The sequence below is a fragment of the Lissotriton helveticus genome, chromosome 5_1, assembly GCF_964261635.1.
Source record: "Lissotriton helveticus chromosome 5_1, aLisHel1.1, whole genome shotgun sequence".
NCBI lineage: Eukaryota > Metazoa > Chordata > Amphibia > Caudata > Salamandridae > Lissotriton > Lissotriton helveticus.
Window position 1 is genome coordinate 933,587,256 of NC_136065.1, and position 23,593 is coordinate 933,610,848.

Genomic DNA, 23,593 nt, shown 5'->3' on the forward strand with positions numbered 1-23,593 from the left:
ATTCATGTTCATTTTTATTTTTTATCAGGACGTCTGATCATGCCAGTGACGCAGTACGCAGAGGCAGAAGAGGCGTTAGTGGAGCGTGTGAGCGCGGCCTTGTGCCCTTTGCTGCTGGAGTTGAACGTTGAATGTGCAATTCATGGAGCCGCGCACTTTTAGTAGAGGCAATCCGGAGACTAGGAGCACTGCCCGGAGGCTGCTGAGGGGAGCCGGGCTACTACGCTGTCTATCTGTGCCACGGAGCAGGGAGACACATGGGTGCTTCCGCCACCATGAGATCCAAGCCTGCCTGCCCGACCTGCTGTAGGTGGGTAATTACTGTATTCTTTGATCGCGTTTACTGCGTTTTAGGTCTACTCCCATTCCCCCTTCTTCACCTTTAATGCCGTCTCCTCTCTGTCTCCCAACTATCACTTTACCTCCTGCCCCTCCAGAATGTGTTGGACATATGGGACGTGTAGTACTTTTACTGCTGTTCATGTCACGTTTTTAAAATGTGGCACAGGGGCTGCGGTTACTTTCCAGAAAAAGTAAGTACGGGACTGAGCGGCCGGGGGAGCATCAGTGGCTCAGAAAGCCCCATGGGAGCTGGCCCGCCATCTATCATTGTGCCTGTGAGAAAGTGCCATCTTTCTTGCATAGGTATGCCCCCAGTTTTTGCTGAATTGCTGATGTGCTTTGACTTAGTGTGCCCTGGGCTCCTACCAACCAGGTGCCTAGGGACTGTGTTCCTTCCCTAAAACTCTGTTGAAACTAAAACCCAATTGGCATCTCTGGCCACCTCTCAGCCCCTAGTAAATGGTACCCTAGGTACCCATGGCATGGTGACCGGAGAAGACCCCTAAGGGCTGCCGCACTTAGTGTACCACCCTTAGGGGTCCTGTACCCTGACACACACACACACACTGCCTTTGCAGGCTGGGTGTCTAAATACAGAACTAAACAAACAGAGTCGACATGGCACACATCCCTGTGTGCCATGCCACAAGCTCACTGCCCTGGCATCCATCAGTGACCCCTCTAGCTGGGTGCCTAAATGCCAGTGGTGTTGATGCATGAGCCCTGTGCCCCTACAGTACCCAGGGCCATTCCTGGGCACTGTAAGTGCAGTGCTGCCATTAAGAGTATATCGTACTAGGAGGTTGTCATTACGAACTCCACAGCACCAGGATAGCTTCACTGAAGACTGAGAAGTTTGATATCAAACTTCTCAGCACATTAAATCCGCAATGATGCCAGTGTGGGATTTAATGTAAAATGCACGACAGAGGGCATCTTAGAGATGGCCCCCTGAAACCTAACCAACTCCCAGTATCCTGACTGTGTGGCTACCGAGGCTGCCACCACCAGACATGTTTCTGGACCCCTGAGTCGAGAGCCTGCCGCTCTCGTGAGCCTGAAACAATGCACATCCTGGGATGAGGTGCCAAGCCGCCTCACCCAGGATGGGCAGGGGAAGCTCTAAAGGCATACCGCCTTTGTGAGCTTCCACAGGCCACTTGCTGTACTTAGCAACTGACCCCCAATGGTTCTGACGGCAGGAAACCCAAAGTGAGGAAAGGGAGTGTGCCAGCCTATCCCAACCCCACCCCTCAGGTGTGAGAGGTGAGGTGAAGCACGACTCCAGGCTCCGGCCATCTTGAAGCTGGGGAGCCCTGCCAAATCACAGCTAGGCTCCTGCCCACCCCACAGAAAAGCAGGCTAGGGGGTCTACCCAGGACAGGGACCCATTGGTCCCTGCCCTTGCCCTACCTGTAACGCCCCTAAATTTAGTATTTAGGGGCACCCTGAACCTTCTTTCCTCAGATCCCGATTGAAACAAGAAGAACAAAAAACAAGGAGACCTGCCGTGCAGCTGCTAACAAGAGGACAACACCAACTGACTTGGCCCCAGAACCCTACAGGCCTGTTGATCCTTGAACCTGCCCCTTTGATCCTAATGCTTCCACCAACCCCATATCCTACATGGCATTCATTTATCTGAACCACTTCCCAGCATGTCAATTTGTACAATATAAAGACACTGATGAACATGGTGTGAACATAATACTCACAGAATACCTGTGGGAAATTTACTAGTCTCCTTTGATTTACATACCATGGGTGCTCTCAAGTACCCAGAAGCTAAGTTTCAGTAAAGTGCATAACCAAAACCATTAGAAATGTTACAACTCATTTACCTCGAGATTTATCGAAGCAGGTGATACTGTGGCGATGATTGATGTTTTTGTGCGCCCTCCAAGCGAATCCTGCAGAATTCTAGTGAGCTTTGACTCCCTGTATGGAATATGTGGGGTCCTTTCTACCAGTGCAGTGATGACACGACCTAAAGTCAACAAAGACTGGTTAATGTTTCCAGCTTCTCGAGCTCGTTTATCAACTGCTCCAGAACGACCAATGTTTTCACTTCCTGCAAGATCCACCTAAGGGAGTGAAAGTGACAAGACAAATTAGCACCTGGTATAAAAGTTGAATAGCGGTCCTACTAAAAGACCAAGTGACATTTGATAAAGATGCCAGTCAAGAGTAAACAGTCAATTTTACACAAGATAAACGTTTTAAACAATTGGACTAGAACAGTCGATAGTAAATCTAACAAGATGGATGACGAGAATGCACCAACTAAAGGTTGTCTTTTTAAACTCTGTGGATGTCCCTGAAGAATAAGTTACTTACCTTCGGTAACGCTTTTTCTGGTAGATACAATATCTGCCTGTGGATTCCTCACCTTGTGAATATCCCCCTTGCGTCAGCAACATTCGGAATTTATTTTCGTAGCACGCCGGCGTGGACGACGTCACAGGAGCACGGCATCGCGCGCGACTCCGTCTGACGTCACCAACTCCTTATTAGACCCACGTCGGTGTGATGACGTCAGTTCCGCCCTTTTTTCCGTGCCTTCGAGGCACCCGGATGGAACAACGACAGCAAATATGCATATATACAATGTACACAGTACATACAAACCAAAATAGCACACAGTGCATAGCAAAGGCATCAAAACCCAAAATATATACAAACAATAAAACCAGGTATAGCAGAGTGGACAACGGGGAGGCGGGTGGACATGTGAGGAATCCACAGGCAGATATTGTATCTACCAGAAAAAGCGTTACCGAAGGTAAGTAACTTGTTCTTCTGATAGATCCATCTGCCGTGTGGATTCCTCACCTTGTGAATAGAGTCCCACAGCAGTCCCCACTCCCGGAGGAGGGTGACCACTCTGCTATACCAGGAAATCTTGGAGAACAGAGCGCGCGAAGTGGCCGTCCCTCCTCACCTCGGAATCCAAGCAGTAATGCTTCGCGAAAGTGTGGAGGGAGGCCCAAGTCGCAGCCCTGCAAATGTCCTCAACAGGAACACCTCTAGACAAAGCAGATGTTGCAGACTTTGCTCTAGTTGAATGTGCTCTAATACCCTCAGGAGGGTCCTTACCCGCCAAGGAGTAGCAAATCTTGATGCACAGGATTATCCACCTGGAAAGTGTGCACTTGTGCACCGCTCTGCCCTTTTTGCAGCCAGCAAAACCAATAAACAGCTGGTCATCCATCCGGAAGTCTTTAGTTCTGTCCAGATAAAAAGACACCGCCCTCTTAGGGTCCAAACGGTGAAGCCTCTCCTCCTCCTTTGAAGGGTGAGGGGGAGGATAGAAGGTAGGAAGGGTAATGGATTGTCCTAGATGGAAGGGAGTTACCACCTTAGGCAGAAAAGCAGCCCTGGTCCTAAGAACCAGTCTTTCAGCATGAATGGTCAGGAATGGGGGTTTGGAACTAAGAGCCTGAAGCTCACTCACCCTCCTTGCCGAGGTGATTGCTACTAAGAAGACCGTCTTGAAAGACAAAAGCCTCATGGGAATCTTGTGTAAGGGTTCGAAGGGGGAACCCATCAAATAGGTTAACACAAGATTCAAATCCCAATGAGGAACAACAAAAGGAGTAGGAGGGAATCTATTAGTGAGTCCCTTCAAAAATCTTAAAACCACTGGAGACCTATAAAGAGAAGGCTGATCCGGCAAACAAAGAAAAGCCGACAAAGCCGAAAGATACCCCTTGACCGTGGAAACAGCAAATCCTTGCTGCGCCAAAGAAAGAGCAAACTGCAAAATGTCAGACAAATGAGCCTTCAAAGGGTCAACATCTCTTTCCCTACACCAAGAGACAATTTTAGACCACCTATACGAATAAATGGACTTAGTGGAGTCACGCCTGGCAGAAAGAATGACATCCACCACATCGTGAGGGAGAGAAAAAGAATTCAAGTTGCCCCGTTCAATCTCCAGGCATGAAGGTGTAATGTCTGGAGGTGGGGGTGTAGAACCTGCCCCTCCATCTGAGAGAGGAGGTCTGCCCTGTGAGGGAGACGGAGCAGCGGGTGAGAGGAGAGGTGGAGAAGGTCCGTGTACCACACCCTTCTTGGCCAATCCGGGGCGACCAATAGGACTTGGGCCCGGTCCTGGCGAATCTTCCTCAGAACCCGAGGAATCAAGGGTATGGGAGGAAACGCATAAAGGAGTTGATCTTTCCAACTCAACTGAAACGCGTCCCCCAAAGCTCCTTGCATCGGAAACTGGAGACTGCAGAATGACAGGCAGTGAGCATTTTCGCGAGTGGCGAACAGGTCCACCCGAGGAGTCCCCCACATCTGAAAGATGTCGTGAACCACCTCCGGATGGAGCCTCCACTCGTGGTCGGCAGAGAACTGCTGACTGAGACTGTCTGCACGAATGTTCAGAACTCCGGCCAGATGATTTGCCATCAGACAAATCTGATGGTCCTGAACCCAGGACCAGAGACGCAGAGCCTCTCTGCAGAGACACTGCGACCCCACTCTTCCCTGCTTGTTGATGTACAACATCGCGGTCGTGTTGTCCGTCAGGACCTGAACCGACTGACCGCGAAGGGAAGGGAGGAAGGCCTTGAGCGCCAAACGAATCGCCCGCAATTCTAGAAGGTTGATATGAAGCAACCTTTCCTCTGGAGACCAAAGCCCTTTGACCTCCAGGTCCCCCAGATGAGCACCCCACCCGAGAGTGGATGCATCCGTTATCACTGTGGCCACTGATGGAGGAAGTAGAAAAGGCATTCCTTGAGACAGATTGCCTTTCACGCACCACCAAGACAGATCCGCTGCAGTTTCTCTGGAGATCCTCACTGACTCCCTGAGATCTCCGTTGTGCTGAGACCACTGCCTGCGGAGGCACCAATGGAGTGCCCTCATGTGCCAGCGTGCATGGTTGACCAACAGAATGCAAGAAGCCATCAGACCGAGCAGACGAAGGACCTTCAGGACTGGAACAACCGCTCCATTGTAGAATAAAGGAATCATTTCCTGTATGTCGTGAATCCTTTGAGGTGGAGGGAATGCACGACATACAGTAGTGTCCAGTACCGCACCTATGAACAGGTTGCGCTGGGAGGGCACCAGGGGAGACTTGGGTACATTTATCGAAAAACCCAACCTGTGCAACAACTGAGTTGTCTCTTGCAGATGATGGAGCACCTTCTCTGGCGACTCCGCCTTGATCAGCCAGTCGTCCAGATACGGGAATACAGGTATTCCCGTCCTCCTGAGATGCGCAGCCACCACTGCCATCACCTTGGTGAAAACTCGAGGCGCAGTAGGAAGCCCAAAAGGAAGGACCGCAAACTGGTAGTGTTGCGACCCCACCGTAAAACGGAGATACTTCCTGTGCGACTTCAGGATTGGGATGTGAAAATACGCATCCTGCAAGTCGATCGACACGATCCAGTCTTCTTCCATCAGCGCTTGAAGAACCTGTGCAAGTGTGAGCATTTTGAACTTCTCCTGTTTGAGATAGAGGTTCAAAATCCTGAGATCCAGGATTGGCCGAAGTCTGCCATCCTTCTTGGGTATCAGGAAATACCGGGAGTAGCACCCCTGACCCCTTTCCTGCTCTGGAACCACCTCTATCGCACCCTTTCTGAATAGTGCCAGGACTTCTTCCTGCAGGAGAAGATGGTCCTCCGAACAATAACCTTGGCAAGGAGGGTAATTGGGAGGGAACTCCTGGAAAGGAAGTGCATACCCATTTTCTACGTGATTGAGAACCCAAAGATCCGATGTAACAGATTCCCAATCCCGTAGAAAATGAGTAAGCCGACCCCCTACCGGACCCACATGATCCAGAATGGTGGATCTAGGGCTGCTTTGCTGATGTAGGTGGGGGTTGGGTATTATTGGAGGAAGTAGAGGAAGAGGAGAGCTGACGACCACGTCCACGACCCTTCTGTCTACCTCTATAAGACTTGTACAGAGCGTTCTGCTGCTGTTGTTGCTGACCTTGTATGAAGGGACGAAAGGAGGATCTACCAAACCCTCTAAACTTCTTAGAGGTACAACCTCTTGTCTGGAGACCCAAAGATCTTGCAGTAGCACGGCTATCTTTTAATCTCTCCAAAGCCACATCCGCCTTCTTCCCAAAAAGGCCTGTCCCATCAAAAGGCAAGTCCAACAACGTGGATTGTACATCTGCAGAGAAATCGGAGGATTTCAGCCATGCTGCCCTTCTGGTGGCAACAGTAGAGCCCATAATCCTGGCAACAGTGTCTGCTGTGTCCATCCCACTCTGAATTACCAAGCGGGCTACAGCTTAAGTATCAGAGACCACTTCATTAAAGTTTTTTCTGTCATCCTCTGGAAGCTTAGATGACAACTGCTTCACAGAGTCCATCAACGCATGAACATATCTCCCCAAAAGGCAAGTAGCATTAGTAGATTTTAGGGCCATGCTACCTGAGGAGAAAATCTTCTTTGCAGACTGATCCAACTTTTTAAGAGTCCTTGTCTGCTGGCACCTGAGGAAAAGAACCTGCAGACCTGTTGGAACAAGCAGCCTGTACCACAAGACTCTCTGGTGAAGGATGTGAAGAGAGAAACTCGGGGTCACCAGGTGCCACCCTGTAGCGTCTTGCCACAGACCTTGAAACAGCAGGAGCAGTCAACGGTCTCTTCCAGACCTCCATTATCGGATCAGTTAAAGCCTCAGTAAATGGAAGTGTAGGCTCTATAATAGAAGAAGGAGAGTGTAAAACCTCTGTGAGGATGTTAGGTTTATACTCAACAGTAGGTAAGGTCAGATTGAGTAGATCTGCAGCCTTTCTAATAACATGGTAGGGTGCCACGTCCTTAGATGGTGCATCAGAAACAGATGGTAAACCCCACTCAGGAGAGAGTTCCAGACCACTAGCACTATGTAGGTCTTCAAAACAGTCACCTTGATCTAAAAGTTCACCTTCTTCAACATCAGAATCTTCACATCTCTTTTCTTCCAAGAGACGCTGAGCTCTGCGTCTCAACCACTCCACACGAACCGAAGTCGATGGATCCGGTAACGACTCCGACGGAGCCGGATCCGACGTCGAACGAGGAGCCGGGGCAGATGGAGGACGAGACTCACGGGCCGGCGTGGTACCTCGATCCAAATTACGAGGTCGATCCGGAGTCGGCGAAGCCGTATGCGGAGTCGAAGACCTCGGTGGAGCCGTACCGAGCCAAGGTGTGTAAGGCGCCGGCATAAAAGGAGCTTGAGCATAACTTTGAGGAATGCCCAAGTTGAAAGACAATGGACCCATGGGACCAGCCGGCGCACCAGTGGGGTACATTGCTCTCGATTAAACTCCAAACATCGCATTAAGGAAATGCGAGGGGTCCTGTCCTGGACCAGGAAAGGGAGGATACGAACCTACTGGATGATCTGTAGGAGGATGTTCCGACATCGGTATATTCGGACCCTCTTGATCTACAGGGGCTTCTACCGGAGTCGGAGCTCGAGGAACTTCCTCTTCATCTTCATGCTCCGAAGAATGTTGTGACACCGGATCCGGTTCTTGCTCTGGAACCGGGGAACCTCCGATAGACTGTAAGGGAGAAGGAGATACGAAGTCCTTGTGATGTTTACGAGACTTCTTCTTCGAATCCGAAGACTCTTTCCCAGAATTATGTCTGGAACTGTGTTTTCTCCTCTTGTGTTTCCTCTTTGAGGAGCTCGAAGCATGACCGAAGCCGACTTGGATCCAGACCTCGACCTCTCTCTGGATCTCGACCTCGCTCTGGACCTTGACCTCGAAGCCGACCTCGATCTCGACTTCGAGCGTCTCGACGTCGACCTCGAAGATCTCCCAGTCTCTCTTCCCTTTACCTTCACAAGAAGAAGTTTTGCTTCACGTTCACGTAACGCCTTAGGATTCATCTTGAAGCAGGAGACAGTTTTTAACATTGTGGTCCGATCCAAGACACCATAAGCAATCGCTATGAGGATCGGTGATCGACATCATACGAGCGCAAGATCCACATTGCTTGAATCCTGTCTTCCTCGACGACATTCTCGACGAATGAGTAAACAAAGATGAAATAGTAATACTATAACCAACAGAAGATACAAAGTATTGCAGAAGATCCCAGAAACTGTTAGCGTCGACGACGCGGAAAAATGGGAACTGACGTCATCACGCCGACGTGGGTCTAATAAGGAGTCGGTGACGTCAGACGGAGTCGCGCGCGATGCCGTGCTCCTGTAACGTCGTCCACGCCGGCGTGCAACGAAGAAAAATACCGAATGTTGCTGACGCAAGGGGGATATTCACAAGGTGAGGAATCCGCACGGCAGATGTATCTATCAGAAACAATGCATTACTCAATATATTTAATTTCTTCAGCTGGTATTGAGAAGAAATCAAGGCAGTTGGATAGATTTTTTTTTTTCCCCCCCCCAGAGTTTTATATAGCGCGAACTAGACCCGAACCGAATCAGGTATCGGAGCGCTTTACATATTTTCCAGTTACGTTACATGAGGACACACTTTCATTTTAGGCACGGGGAGATTAAGTGATTTGCCCAGAATCACAGGAGGTTTTGGCGTCGTTACCGAGACTCGAACCCAGATCCCCAGGTCCGAGGTCGAGCACCCTAGCCGTTAAGCCAACTCCTCACCCCAATTGAGGGAGGCAACCCAAGTTTATGTGCATTATCACCAAAATATGGTCACTTGCCCTTCCAGAATTTTTGGGACTACACAGTAAGGACAAGCAGAAGAGGATGACTTGAGAAAAAGAAACAGAAGACAGATTTAAGATAGCCGGTTAACACCAACATTATGGGGATAATAAAATTACCCACCAATGAAACACACAAAGAGAGAAGACTAGATTAGGATCTTTATATGGTATACTGTGCAAAGAGTTCAGGTATCTCTTATGAGTGGACAGGGCCTTGCTCTATTAATCTCATGGTGCTCCTATAGGGGGTAGTGTGGCGATGCAGCCTTAGGCTTATCAGAGGAGTGTCAGAAATCTACAATACACATACAGTTAATAAATGATGCACAAGACCAAATAAGGAGATCTACACCAATTTATACAAATACCTCATCTTTATATAAATTTTAGCACCACGGTCATCAAAATCAGGAAAGTACTTTTAGAGTTATGAATTTTTACAGGAAGCAGTAATGTTATCCTATAGAGGAAAGGCATACACTGTATACAGTTAGATCACAGCGACTTACAGGACCAATCTCCTGGATTTAAGGTGAGCATAGGGCAAGGTCCAAGGCAGTACAAACAGGTCGCCTTGGTTGGCTGGGTGCAGAGGTGCTTTTCAGCGTTGGGTGCCCAATGTTATACTAGAGGGGAAAAACATGTACTGGATTCGGACCCTTTACAGCGACTTACAGGACAAATCTCCTGGACTTAAGGTAAGCATGGGGTAAGGTCCACGGAAGCACCAACAGGTCTCCTTAGGTTGGCACGGGGGCGGCCGGGTGCAGAGGTGCTTTTCAACGTTGGGCGCCCAATGTTATCCTAAGGGGATCGGTCCGGTTTGAAAAGAAGCTGCAGGCTTGGACTAGGAACCCAGTGAGGCTGAACCAACAGAGGGGCTCAGGTCTCGTGATGGTCGCAGACATGGGGACACCTTCAGTCCACTTTCACTCTGGACAGGGGCAACTGTTACAGGAAGCTGGGGACTTGTTGCAGTGCCCCCAACGTTCTGCCTGGTATTTAATGCACCCTTGACTGAAGTATACTGGGTCCCTGCTAACCAGGTCCCGAGTACCAGTGTTCTTTCCCCACAAATTTACAATTGTTAACCCAATTGGAAAAATCTTAAGTACCCTAGTAAATGGTGCCCCCTTCTGCCTAGGGCCTGAGATGCTAAAGAGGGTTCATAAGAGAAGCAGCACAAATTGTGCCACCCTAAGGGACCCCTAACAAAGCACAAGCAAGACTGCCATTGCAGGCTGCGTGTCTTGGTGCAGACGAAAGTGAAAACACACGTCACACATCCCTGTGTGCTATGTCTCCTACCACTGCATGGAATATTTGTAAGGCACCCCTACAGCAGGCCTAACAGTTCCAAGGCAGGGTGCTGAATATTACATGTGAGGGCATACCTGCATGAGCAGATATGCTTCTGTGCTAGTTAGTCCCATTACTACCAGCACGAGTGACCAAGGAAGCCATTTTAAAACATGTGCTGGACCACTGGGGAAAATTAGTTCCCCAGTTACATGATGGCTTCACTGAAAATAGAGATGAATGATATCAAACATCTTGTATTGGTAAACCCACACTGATGCCAGTGTTAGATTTACCAATGCTTGCACCCACAGTGCACCTTTGGGATGCCCCCATAAAACCTACCAGCCTCTGGTGTGCTTGTCAACTGGTTTCGGCCAGCCTGCCTTGCGAGACGCTGTTCTGACCTCCATGGGTGAGAGCTTTTGCTTTCAGGAGAACCGGTACAAAAGCCTGTCCTTTAAGAGGGTGTAACACCACCTCCCCCTGGATGACCTGCCGATTATCCTTCTTTGGCCAGCAAGATTAAAAGACGCTGATGGCTTTGGAATGTGAAATAAGCTCTTTTCATAGGACAGGAAGCAATCCCTGCTTTCCCATACAGAGCCCACTTGGCACCTGGATAGCAAGAAAAATTAGCTGGTCAGGTAGGTGTGCCACCCCCAGGCTAGTACCACCCCCAAAGTGGGCTACTGTGAGGTGGACTATATTTTTCAGAAGTAGCCATCTTTGTGACGGCATACTTAGGAATTCTGGGCAAGTGGTCATATAGGGCGCACAGTGATCCCCAAAGGTCAGTAGCCCTACACTCCCCCAACACCCCTAAATTCAGAATATAGGGGAGCCCCTGGCACCAGAGAAGGAGGACACGAAGTGCAGTGAAAGCAGAAGACTGAAGAGCGCACCTGACTTCGCCCCAGGCCAGCTGATCTGTCTACCGTTCTCAGTCTAATCTGTCCCAAAGACGCGTCATCCTGCAGCTGTGTACCTGCAGAACCTGGGAGGACTGCCTACCTTCAAAAAAAGACCAAGACCTCCGGTGAACAATGTACCGGTTCTGATGAAACTCCAAAGAAAAGACAAAGGTCTCCAGAGCCACCAAAACCCAACACATGAATTCACCACTGCACCTGTCCCCTCTGGCCCGAGTTTGAGTGGGCCAATGTTACAAGTTCCCCAGCCCTCCAGAGCAATAGCCCATCGCGGTTTCACCCTTCATGGATTCCCCAATGTTACTTGCAGCCTCTATAAGCAGGCCCCCCTCAACCGCGACTGCTCCCAGCAAGAAAACCAAATGCCTAAAGACACCTCTGCATCCATGTAGGAAACTGGCTCTATATATAATACACTCAAATTAGGTATAGTGTGTATAGAGTCCAGGTGACCCCTGAGGTAGGCAGAGTTTAAAGTTAGATAAAACCTTACTCTCTATTTGTGGTAGAATGGTAGAGCAGTAAGGCAGTATCAGGGGACAGTGTTAAGCATTTGATGTACACACAGAGTCAGCAAATGAATTCATACACAAGAACTGAACTCTAGGCCAATTGTTTTTGTACAAAAAATATAGTTTTATTTTTAGAACCAAGCAAGCCTTGCACAGTTAAGCAATAAATACTTTACAGTAATAAGTTGCTGAATGTAGAACAGTTTGAAAATGCAATAGAAATTGTGCATTGTTTGATTTACAGGACATGCAGTAGGTTGTAATACTTAGCAATACAGTACATTGAAATTAATAGGCTTTTCAGTAAATTCCAAGTTACTTTTTACGTTACTTTTCCAACTCAGTGTTGGATTTCTAGATTCAGGACAGGGACATTTCCTGCAAACAAGTAAATACTTTTTGGTTATTCGTGCAATTTTTAAAGAATATTTTTAGATTTCAAAACTTCACACCTAGAAACTTTTTGGAAGAAAATTGTCAATGTTATCCTATGGAGGAAAAACAGGTTATCGGTTCAAAGGTAAGTTATCGACTGTGGGAGTTAAGGTTCTGAGGTTAGACTCGGGGGTCCCCCAGGATCTGTGATGCACTCGTTACACCCACTAGGGTAGCCGGGTGCAGAGTGTTGAGGCTCAATGTTATCCAATGGGGGATAGGGGACCTCCGGTTGGTGGCTGCTGATAAGCAGGCCGCTGCGTTGTGGGAGCAAAGCTCATAGGGTTTAGGTCAGGGCAAATGGGGAAACAAAGTAGCACAAAAGGTGCACCCTTAGCGGCACTGAGGCGGCGGGGTGCAGAGTGCTGTTTCAAGGTCGGGCCTCCCTGTGGTTTCCAATGGAGAACCTCCAGTTTGCTAAAGCACCGCAGGCAGGGAGACAAAGGACTTTTGGGTGCAACCACCACTTTGGGAGGTATGTTGGGAAGTTAGGGGTTGCTTAGCACCGTTGGTTTGGGCACACAAGGCCGTGGGGCGTTGGGTGCAGGGTTGCCTTGTGGGGTCGGATCTTCTTACCAGCTCCGGGTCGCAGTTAGGGGAGCCTTCTGGATTTAGACTGCAGGAGTCGGCTGGATGATTTAGGCAGGTCAGGGGTCGCCGGATCTTGGTTCAGGACCCCCGGGGTGACCTTGTGGTGTTTGCCCACTTGAGCTCGGGCCGTGGACGGCAGGTGCAGAGTGGGGCGGATTCGTGTTCTCCGGCCAGGGCCAGAGGTTGCAGTTGAACAAATCCAGTGTTCACAGGAGAAGCAGTCTTTGGAAGTGAAGGCAGACAGGTCCTCCGGAGTTTTTGAGGTTGCTGGCTGCAGGACTCCGGGATTTCACAGGGGCAGGTTAGAGGGGAGACAGGCCTGTAGGGCTGGGGCTAAGTCAGTGGGCGTCGTCCTCTTGTTAGCTCTGCCCGGCTGTTCGATCCTTTTTTTGTTTTGTTTCTGGACCGGAGGCGGCAAGGTTCAGGGTGCCCCCTAGATACTAGATTTAGGGGTGTTTCAGGTAGGTAGAGGGCAGGGACCAATGGGTCCCTTCTCTGGGGTGGGTTCACCCCCTATTGTGCAACGCTCCAGTGGGAGGGGGGAAGGAGCCTGTCCCTGGTTGGTTGGGTACCCCCATCCTCAAGATTGCAGGGACTGAGTTGTTCTTCATCTCGCCTCACCCACCTGAGGGGTGGAGTTGGCAGAGGTGGGCACACAGCTCTCTCCCTCACTTGTTTTTCCCGCCGGTTCTACCGCCCAAAGTGGGGGGTAGAAGCAGTGGGGACCGGTTGCTGAAAGCAGCAAATGGTCTGAGGAAGCTCACAAAGGCGGAATGCCTTTGAAGCTTCCCCTTCGTGAACCCTGCCTATCCTGGGGGAGGAGACTTGGCACCTAGTGCCAGGATGTGCATTGTTTCAGGCACCTGGAGAGCAGCAGGCTCTCCACCCAGGGGTTCAGAAACATGTCTCTTGATGGCAGCCTAAGCAGCCACTCAGTCGGGACACTAGAGGTGGGTTCGTTTTCAGGGGGCATCTCAGAAATGCCCTCTGTGTGCATTTTTCATTAAATCCCACACTAGCATCAGTGTGGGTTTAATGTGCTGAGAAGTTCGATACCAAATTCTCAGTTTTCAGTGTAGCCATTATGGTGTTGGGACAAACTCCCAGCACCATATACTCTTAATGGCAGCCCCGCACTTACAATGTCTAATAATAGACTTCCAGGGTATGCTCAGACGTGAGCCCCTTGCTCACTTTGCCACTGGATTCAAGCAAGCCGGTCCTCTGAAGCTTGTTTCCGGTCCAGGGAAGGCATGGCTTGGCAGTTCGGGCTGGACTGTTCCCATGAGGCACAGGGTCAGACTGATTTGCATATGGTAATGTCTGAACTGGGGTGGCAGAGTGGGCTAAAGAACGGTGATGGATTAAACCCAGATCTGTTGACTGGGTGTGAGTGTTTGATTGGTTCAGATGCTCCGTCCATCACCACCCCCTTTTGTACCACTAATAATAGACTTAGACACAGTAGGGTTACAGGGCTCAAGCACCTGTACCCTCACCACTGGTATAGTGCACCCAGCTAGAGGGGTGAATGATCTATGCCAGGGCAGTGGGTTGTAGGCATGGAACACAGATGTGTGGCATATCTACTCTTCACTTTGTTCTGCACCTAAACACGCAGCCCGCAAAGGCAGTAGGTCTATGTAAAGGTACAGTGCCTCTAAGGGTGGCACAATAAGTGCTGCAACCCTTAGAGGCCTATTCTGGTCACAGTGCCCTGGGTACCCGTGGTACCATTTACCAGGGGCTGACCTGTGGCCAGAGATGCCAATTGGGTTAGTTTTGGGGAAAGAACACAGGCCCTGGGAACCTGAGTGGCAGGGACCCAGAGAACACCAAGAAAAAGTGCATCAGTAGTCTGGCAAAAAGTGTGTGTGTGTGTGGGGGGGGGGGGGAGGGGGGGGGTTTACTGCAACAGGAACCTACTTTCCTACAATCCATGGCCCCTAGTCCGTGCAAAGAGCCAAAGGAGCACCTACGTCCGAACATCCCAAATCTTGAAACCTCCCCTGTTGGTTTGGTTCACCCCAACTGGCCTCCCAGTCAGAGCCTGTATACTCTTTTCACAGTGACCAATCTCCATAGAAACCTATTGAGTTCCAGACGCGGTTTTGCACCCAGCTGCCTGAATGCTGCTGGTTGTGTACTGCTGGTGCTGCCTTGGACACTTCCCACCACTCACCTTAACTCCTGGAGACTGGTCCTGTAAGTCTATGTACTGTACCAGTTTGCAGAACTCTTCTTCCTTCCATAGGATCATACTGCAGAACTCTAAAATTGCACTGTGTCCACTTTTTTTTTGTAGTCCAGGTGGGCGTCGGAGTCACACCTCCTTGGGTGCATTTCCGGTGACGTCGGCATGCTTCCTGCGGAAGCTCCCACTCTTGGGCGCCATCTTCGGGTTCTTTTTTTCTGTGTTTCTTGCGTTTCCGAAGTAATGGCAATGTTCTATTCAGGTGATATTTTACCGCTTTGTACTTTTAAAAGTCTTTTTTTAAATTTTTTTTATTAACCACCTCTTCTCTCTCCAGCCTCATCTTTCTGGCGGAGGTGGGTGGGTTCGCTAGTGAATCCAGAAAGATCTTCAAGCTGCAAAACTACACCGACAGGTAAGAAAACTATTCGTTTTGCAGCGTGAATCTTTCTGGATTCACTATGCTGTGCATAGATTTTGTAGCGGTTTCTCATTTCTGTGGCGGCTGGGTGGAAGATGAGCGTTGGTTATTGAATATGTGCTGGAGCACCTTTTGTCCGACTTGTGCTTCCTTGTTCATCTGTATATCCACACAGTAGCGCGTCGTGAACGTGTGCACCGAAGCCCATGTTGCCGCCAGGCAGATGTCTTGTATGGGTGTGTTAGCCAGGAAGGCTATTGTAGCACCGTTTTTCCTAGTGGAGTGGGCACGTGTCCCCTCTGCTAGCTCTTGTCCTGCACGTTTGTGGCAGAGTTGAATTGTTTGTGCGATCCATCGTGCAATAGTCTCTTTGGTTACTGCCTTGCCCATGAAACTGTTGGCGAATGACACAAAGAACTGTTTTGTTTTCCTGTGTCCCTTCGTCCGCTCAATGTAGTGCATGACTGCCCTTCTGGCGTCCAGGGTGTGCAGAGCTCGCTCTGCGCTAGTGGTTGGTTTTTGGAAAAAACTCGATATCTGTATAGACTGATTCATGTGGAATTTGGACACCACCTTCGGCATGAAGTGTGGGTCAGTCCTCATCACAACCCTATCATTGTGTATTTGTATGTAGGGTTCTTGTTGCGTCAGAGCCTGAAGCTCGCTTACTCTGCGTAAGGACGTTATTGCAACCAGGAAAGCTGTTTTCATAGTTAGCATCTTTAGGGAGGCCTTGTGAAGTGGTTCAAAGGGCTCTTTCATGAGTTCCGTTAGAACTATGTTCAAGTTCCATGCAGGTGGCGGCACCCGCTTGGATGGTGCGATCCTTTTCGCTCCTTCCAGGAATCTCTTCACCACCTGTGATGTGAAGAAACTCCTGCACGTTTCTCCCCTTGTGTAGGCGACTATCGCTGCCAAGTGAACTCTTAACGAGGATGAGCTAAGGTTCTTCTCCAGCAATTGCGTCAGGTACTTTAGCACTGTGGAGTCCTTCATTTTATTGTGAAGTTCTTCCTTTCTGCACCACATTGTGAATATTTTCCATTTCGCAACATAGCACTTCCGAGTGCTGGGCCTTCGTGCCTCCCGAAGGACCCTCAGGGTGCTTTCTGGCAGTCTCAAATGTGCGAACTCTATGTCCCCAGGAGCCACGCTACTAGGCTTAGGCTCTCTGGGTGTAGCACCTCTCCGTTCTGCATGGAGAGTAGGTCTTTCCTCTTGCCGAATCTGTGGGGTGCACACTGCGTCATCTCCATGACCTGAGAGTACCATGTCTGCCTGGCCCACTGTGGCGCGACCAGTATCAGGGTCATGTTGCTCGCTCTGCACTTGCTCAGCACTCTGTGCATCAGAGGTATCGGGGGAAAGGCGTAAGCAAATGTCCTTGACCGATCTATCCATAGGGCATTCCCCAGGGACCCCTCCTCGGGTTGTCTGGATGCGAAGTTTTGGGTATTTTGCATTCCGGCGTGTGGCAAACAGGTCCACTGATGGTGTTCCCCATCTGTCGAACAGCCACCTTGTCTCTTGAGCATTGAGCTCCCACTCGTGGGATGCCGATGTCTGTCTGCTGAGCCAATCTGTCTGTATGTTGTCCTTCCCTGGTAGGTGTATGGCTAGCAGGTCTATCTTGAGAGGGATGGCCCATCTCCATATCTCCTGCGCCAGCGTTGAAAGCGGGGCTGACTGTGTGCCACCCTGCTTGTTGATGTAGAACATCGCGGTGTTGTTGTCTGTTTGTAGCAACACCTTGTGCTTGTACAGTCTTGTTTGGAAAGCTTTCAGTGCAAGGAAGATTGTCTTCAATTCTAGGTAATTGATGTGCTTTGTCGCATCTGCTGGCGTCCACAGTCTCCTCACCTTGAGCTCCTCCATGTGAGCGCCCCTTCCCTTCAGGGATGCGTCTGTGCTGATGGTAACTGTTGGCGTTGGGGGCGTTAGATGCTTTCCCCTTGTTATGTTCTCCATGGTCCACCATGTCATCTCCTTCTGCACTGCGTGCGTTACAACCACTAGATCCTCCCAACTGCCTGTAGCTTGTGACCATTGCTCCTGTAGCCATTCTTGAATGGGTCTCATGTGGAGACGTACATTTGGTAGCAGGTGGATGCATGATGCCATCATCCCCATGATCTTGCTCGCAGTCCTCACTGTCCGAGCTTCTCCCTTCCGGTAGAGGCGAGTCTCCTTCACCAGCGCCCTCGCCCTCTTCTCGCTGGGGAACACCTTGCCCTGTAAGGTGTTGATCTGTGCTCCCAGGAAGATCTTCACTTGTTCCGGCTCCATTGATGATTTCTTCCAATGGATGGAGAACCCCAGTCTTATGAGAGTGCTCGTCACTGTATGTGCGTGCTGCTTGCATTTCTGGTATGAGTTTGCTTTCACCAGCCAGTCGTCCAGGTAGGGGTATACGTGTATTCCCTGCCTTCGTAGGTGCGCTGCGACTGCTGCGAGGCACTTTGTGAAGACTCTTGGTGCTGATTTTAGCCCGAAGGCTAGTGTTGTGAACTGGTAGTGGCTTTCTCCGATGGTGAACCTGAGCATACGCTTGTGCTTTCTGTTCATTGGGATGTGCAGGTAGGCGTCCTTGAGGTCTATCGTGACCATGAAGTCCCCGATCTGCAATTGCGGGAGCACCTCTTGCGGGGAGGTCATTTTGAATTTTTGCGTTCTTATGAATTTGTTCAGGAACCTTAGGTCCAGAATGGGTCTCATTGTCTCGTCTACGTTTGGTACCAGGAAGTACGTTGAGTATATTCCCTTGTTTCTTTCCTTGAAGGGTACCCGTTGTATGGCCTGCTTCCTGAAGACGCTCTAGCTGTGTGCTTGCTAGTGGTTTTCTGCTTGTTGGCCTCCCCTCCAACTCTATGCAGTATCCGAATTGAATGATGTTTAGGATCCATTTGTCTAATGTGATTTCTCTCCATTCTTGGAGGTAAAATCTTAATCTTCCTCCCACTGGTGTTATGTAGTCGTAGATGTCTAGCTTGTCTTGACCCCTATGTCTAGCTTGTCTTGACCCCACTGGGATCTTTTCTGTGGGCAGGCACACAGAGTTTTTTGAAGTCACTTAGAGGCGGGCTGCTGCCCCCCTCTATTCTGTCCACGTCCATTTCCTCTCCCTCGAAAGGACTGGCCTCTTTGTTGGTATTGCCAGGACTGCTTCTGCTGACCCTGCTGAGCCTGCGAGTCTGCCTGGTGCGTTTGTTGGAAAGCCTGGTGTGATGTACCTGGCTGGTTTCCACCTCTCCCGCCAGGCCTCCGTGACGGGGTGCCCCTTCTGTTGCCTCTGAACTGCAATGCTCCCATGGACCTTGCTGTTTCGTTATCCTTTTTTAGTTGACTGAGCTTCTCATCAACTGTTGTTCCGAAAAGCGTATCGCCGTTGAACGGTGTGTTCAGGATGCTGTGTTGCACCTCTGGTTTGAAACCTGAAATCCTGAGCCAGGCGTGTCTTCTTTCAGTGACACCCATCATCATGAGCCTGCTGGAGGTGTCTGCTCCATCCAGGGCCGTCTTAAGGCAAGAATTTGCCGCGTTCTTCCCTTCTTCAACCAGTTTTTCGGCCTTCTGTCTGGCATCCTGGGGCAGTTCCTTCACCAACTGCCCCAGCTCCTCCATGATCTGGTACATGTGCCTGTTTATCAGGGCGTTGGAATTAGCCATGCGCCAGTGGGTCGCGGAATTCCGTTCGATCCTTCTGCCCACCAGATCTATCCTTTTGCTCTCCTTATCCGGTGCTGGTCCAGAAGTAGTGGGTACGTTAGCCCTCTTCCTTGCTTTGGCCGTGATAATGGAGTCTGCGGAGACCGTGCCCTGAATGTAGGGTGAGTCCTTTGAGGAATGTTTGTATTTCTTCTCTGTTCTGGGAGTTACTGCCTTGCATGTTGCGGGCTCCCTGAATGCTTCCCTCCTGAGCCAAGACGCTGTCGAGCATTGGTAGGTACTGGCTCCTTGTTTGTGTGGGGAGCAATGTCTCTAGAAGGAAGTCTGCTTTCTGCTTCTCTTCGTCGAGCTTGAGTTTGAATGCCGCTGCGGCAGACTATCACCAAGTTGTAGGCCCCGATGTCGTCCGGCGGCGAGGGCCTCGAGGGATATGTGTCGACCGCCTCCTCCGGGCTGTCGGTGTCGACATCTAGTTAATCCACCTCTTGTAAGTCAGAGGGGGCCGACTCTGCGTCCGTCCTGCTGTCCTCTTCCTCCCCATAGTTGTAACCATCGTAGGGATTCTCGTCCTCTTCCTGGTCGTCGACCACCTAGACGTCCGGGTCTTGTTCCTCGGCGACCTAGTCTTCCTCCTCGACCACCTCCACCACTGGTAGCTTGGTCTTGTGTGGAATCGTGAAGGTTTTCATCTTTGCGTCGAATTCTTTCTTCCGCTGCAAGATGTTTTCCATTTCGGCCTCGAGGCGCCTTCTCTTTTTCTCCATCTCGGCTGCGTGCTCCGCGTCGGATGGTTCGGCCGCTCTTTTCGGCGGTTGGCTCGGCGCCGTGCTTTTCGGTGCCGAAGTTTGACGTCGACCCGGATTTTGGGTCTCTGGTCGGCATCGGTAGTTTAGGGTCCTTCTCCCTCGGCGTCGATCGATCCTTTTCGGGGACGATTTTCGATGACTTCTGCTGTTCAACAGCTCTCGGCACCGGGGACTCCTTCTCAGAGGATCCGCTGGGCCTGTGAGTACTCGCGGACGCCAGTTGTTTTGGTGTCGGCGCTTTCGGGGCCTTGCCCTCGTTTTTTTGAGACTCAGAGTCTCTCGGGTTCTTGGGAGACGGAGAGTCGACTACCTTATCAGAAGTCTTCGTGTAATCGGTCTCTACGACCGTGTAGCTGTCGTCTTCGGCGGCAGCGTTGTCCTCTTCCTCGGAAGACATCCCCACATCGTAGAGGGACGGAGTCGAGGCCTTCCCCTGCAGGGTGGCGTGCGCTACCGTCTGTCTCTCTCTCACACGAAGGGTCTTCGGGGCTAAGGCGGAGCAGGCGTTGCAGTCCTCGCTTTCGTGATTTACCGGTAGACAGAGGTTGCATACCGGGTGCTGGTCCTTCTGCGCGTACTTGTGGTGGCAGTTAAGGCAGAACTTGAACGGCGTGTTGTCCATCATCGAGCGCTCAGGGCCTCCCTGGTCGCGTGTTCGTCAAAGATCTCGATGAATTCTCCTTCTCCTTTGCTGACTCCTCGTCGATGAAGTCTCCTCGAGTCTTCAGATGACTTTTCTTTCTAATTTCTGTATTTTCCTTCTTCTTTCTCCAAAAATGTCTGGAGCCCAAACGGGAACGATCCAGACCCGACCGCGGAAAAAAAGAATCTGAAGATGGCGCCCAAGAGTGGGAGCTTTCGCAGGAAGCATGCCGACGTCACCGGAAATGCACCCAAGGAGGTGTGACGCCGACGCCCACCTGGGCTACAAAAAAAAAATACAAAAAAAAAAATACCACAAAGAAAAGACTACGAATCCGGACCCAACCACAAGACCGCGGAATAATGCACAGCATAGTGAATCCAGAAAGATTCACGCTGCAAAATTCATATTCATACAGTGTGTTTACTACTCACTCCCTTCAAGACAAAATCACGTTTGGATTAAAGGTTTAAATGAACAACAACTGAATGTAAAACAAGTTTTTCAAATAGACCATAAATCAATTCCTTGGCCTATTGAACAATTGATGTCTATTCCCTTTATGTGCCGACGCGTTTCAAACCCGATGATATCACTTCTCAGGTTCTCCTCAGGGCTCTGTCTTTTAATGTTTTTCTAAAAATGTATATAAAACAAAAAGAATTTGTTTTTAGTTGGCTATATTACAATAGCTCTCCTCCATTAGAACCAATTGTCACTAATTTTACCTGTTTTCCAGCTGTCGCCGGTCTGCAGGTTTGTTTCTCACTCGACTGATTATCTTGGTCTTTGTACCTATAACCAAGGTGGGACATTTTGTCATTCTCTATGATCCCTCACAGTCAGACAGCATCTATGCACAAGCTGCATCTGGACATACCTGGATGTGTCTATTTCTCTGTTTTGACACTCTTCACGTTTTATCCTGTTTTTTGTAACAATAGCACTCGCCCTTGCATGTTGTTCTTAACCTGAAAGTGATAAAATGCTCTTGTAATTCTCGAGTGTATTTACCTCTTAATTATTTTCTAGCGTTCACCAAACTTAAGGCATACATGTTTGATTCCAATTCTCCCTTGTGTGCTGCAAAAACTGTCTTTCTATGCTCGAGCGGCTGTTTTATACTCCAAACCGTCTTGCAGTTAATCTGTATGTAGAAGGACGTTCTTAGTTAGAATGTTTTTGAGGTTTAAAATTAAACACGATAGTCTACCCGCTTATTCCGCGTCCTACCAGCTCCCGCGGCGATCCGGTGACTGCTGCATCAATCTGTGGATGCCGCAGCCATCTTGTGATGTGTTTTTCAACATCGCCGTGTAGACGGTTTGGAGTATAAAACAGCCGCTCGAGCATAGAAAGACAGTTTTTGCAGCACATGAGGGAGAATTGGAATCAAACAGGTATGCCTTAAGTTTGGTGAACGCTAGAAAATAATTAAGAGGTAAATACACTCGAGAATTACAAGAGCATTTTATCACTTTCAGGTTAAAAACAACATGCAAGGGCGAGTGCTATTGTTACAAAAAACAGGATAAAACGTGAAGAGTGTCAAAACAGAGAAATAGACACATCCAGGTATGTCCAGATGCAGCTTGTGCATAGATGCTGTCTGACTGTGAGGGATCATAGAGAATGACAATATGTCCCACCTTGGTTATAGGTACAAAGACCAAGATAATCAGTCGAGTGAAAAACAAACCTGCAGACCGGCGACACCTGGAAAACAGGTAAAAATAGTGACAATTGGTTCTAATGGAGGAGAGCTATTGTAATATAGCCAACTAAAAACAAAAATTATTTTTGTTTTATATACATTTTTAGAAAAACATTAAAAGACAGAGCCCTGAGGAGAACCTGAGAAGTGATATCATCGGGTTTGAAACGCGTCGGCACATAAAGGGAATAGACCTCAATTGTTCAATAGGCCAAGGAATTGATTTATGGTCTATTTGAAAAACTTGTTTTACATTCAGTTGTTGTTTATTTAAACCTTTAATCCAAACGTGATTTTGTCTTGAAGGGAGTGTGAGTAGTAAACACACTGTATGAATATGAATTATTTGTGTATATACAAATTTTGTATATGATATATGTTGTTGAAATGTATTTTATTTATGTGTAAATTGTTAAAATGTTTAGTGTCCTTTTCACACATGAAATAATGAAAAAAATTTAAAGAATACAATAAAAGGGTACGAATGAGATATACCCAACAAACCTAGAAGTATCACTGGGTTGTTTTTCCTTAAAATTTGAGGATCTAAAGAAATGTGTAGTTGGTAATTTTTCTTTCTATAACTGTATTAATAATTCCAGCACTGGAATCAGTATGGGCTTAATACGAGGTGTTTGATACCAAACACCTTTGGTTTCAGTGAAGCCATAATGAAGCTGTGGAACTGGTTTTTGACCAGTGCCCAGCACATGTACTTAAAATAGCTTCCCTGATCACTTGTACTGGCAGTAATTGAACTAGCTGCTCAGGGAGATATGTCCACTTACGTAGTAAAGTGCACCCTACCGTAGGAATGTAAGGCCTGTTGTAAGGACGACTTATCTATACTGCATGCAGTGTCTGCTGGCATGGCACAAAGGTTGTGTGCCTTGTCGTATTTTTCACTTTTGTCTGCACCAAGACATGCAGCCTGCAAAGGTAGTTTGGACTAACAGGAAGTGCTAAAGGTATTGCCAATTGGGGAAATCTTTTTACATCTCTGGGAAAGAGATCTGTTATTGGGAAACTGGTTAGCAGGAACCCAGGACACTTCCATTCAAAATTGCATCAGCTGCCAGGCATAAAGTGGGGGTGTATATGTCAAAAAAGGACACTTTCATACAGGGAGGATCTGCACTTTGGTGGTCAAACAAAGAAAACAGCAACTGCCATTACTCAACTAGAAACTCAAGTGGCACAGCTCAATATAAAAGTATGGACTTGGTACTAGATGTCCTCGCCACAAACCTAAAATAGGTCTGATGCAGTGCCCACACAGACGTGGAAAGATTTTTTTAGGTGAATAGCACACTGCACGATTCCCCTTTACAGTGCCAAGATAATTTGGGGCAGATAGGATTA

The 23,593-nt window shown here is 49.0% G+C and overlaps 1 protein-coding gene across 1 annotated transcript in view; it reads right to left on the reverse strand.

Annotated features, from left to right (window-relative positions):
* Nucleotides 1-23,593, reverse strand: part of KIF11 (kinesin family member 11) — a 246,006-nt gene that overhangs the window by 175,322 nt on the left and 47,091 nt on the right. The window contains exon 9 of the mRNA XM_078643407.1: nt 2,184-2,426. Within this exon, the coding sequence (XP_078499533.1) occupies nt 2,184-2,426 (243 nt within the window). The remainder of the gene's footprint in view (nt 1-2,183; nt 2,427-23,593) is intronic.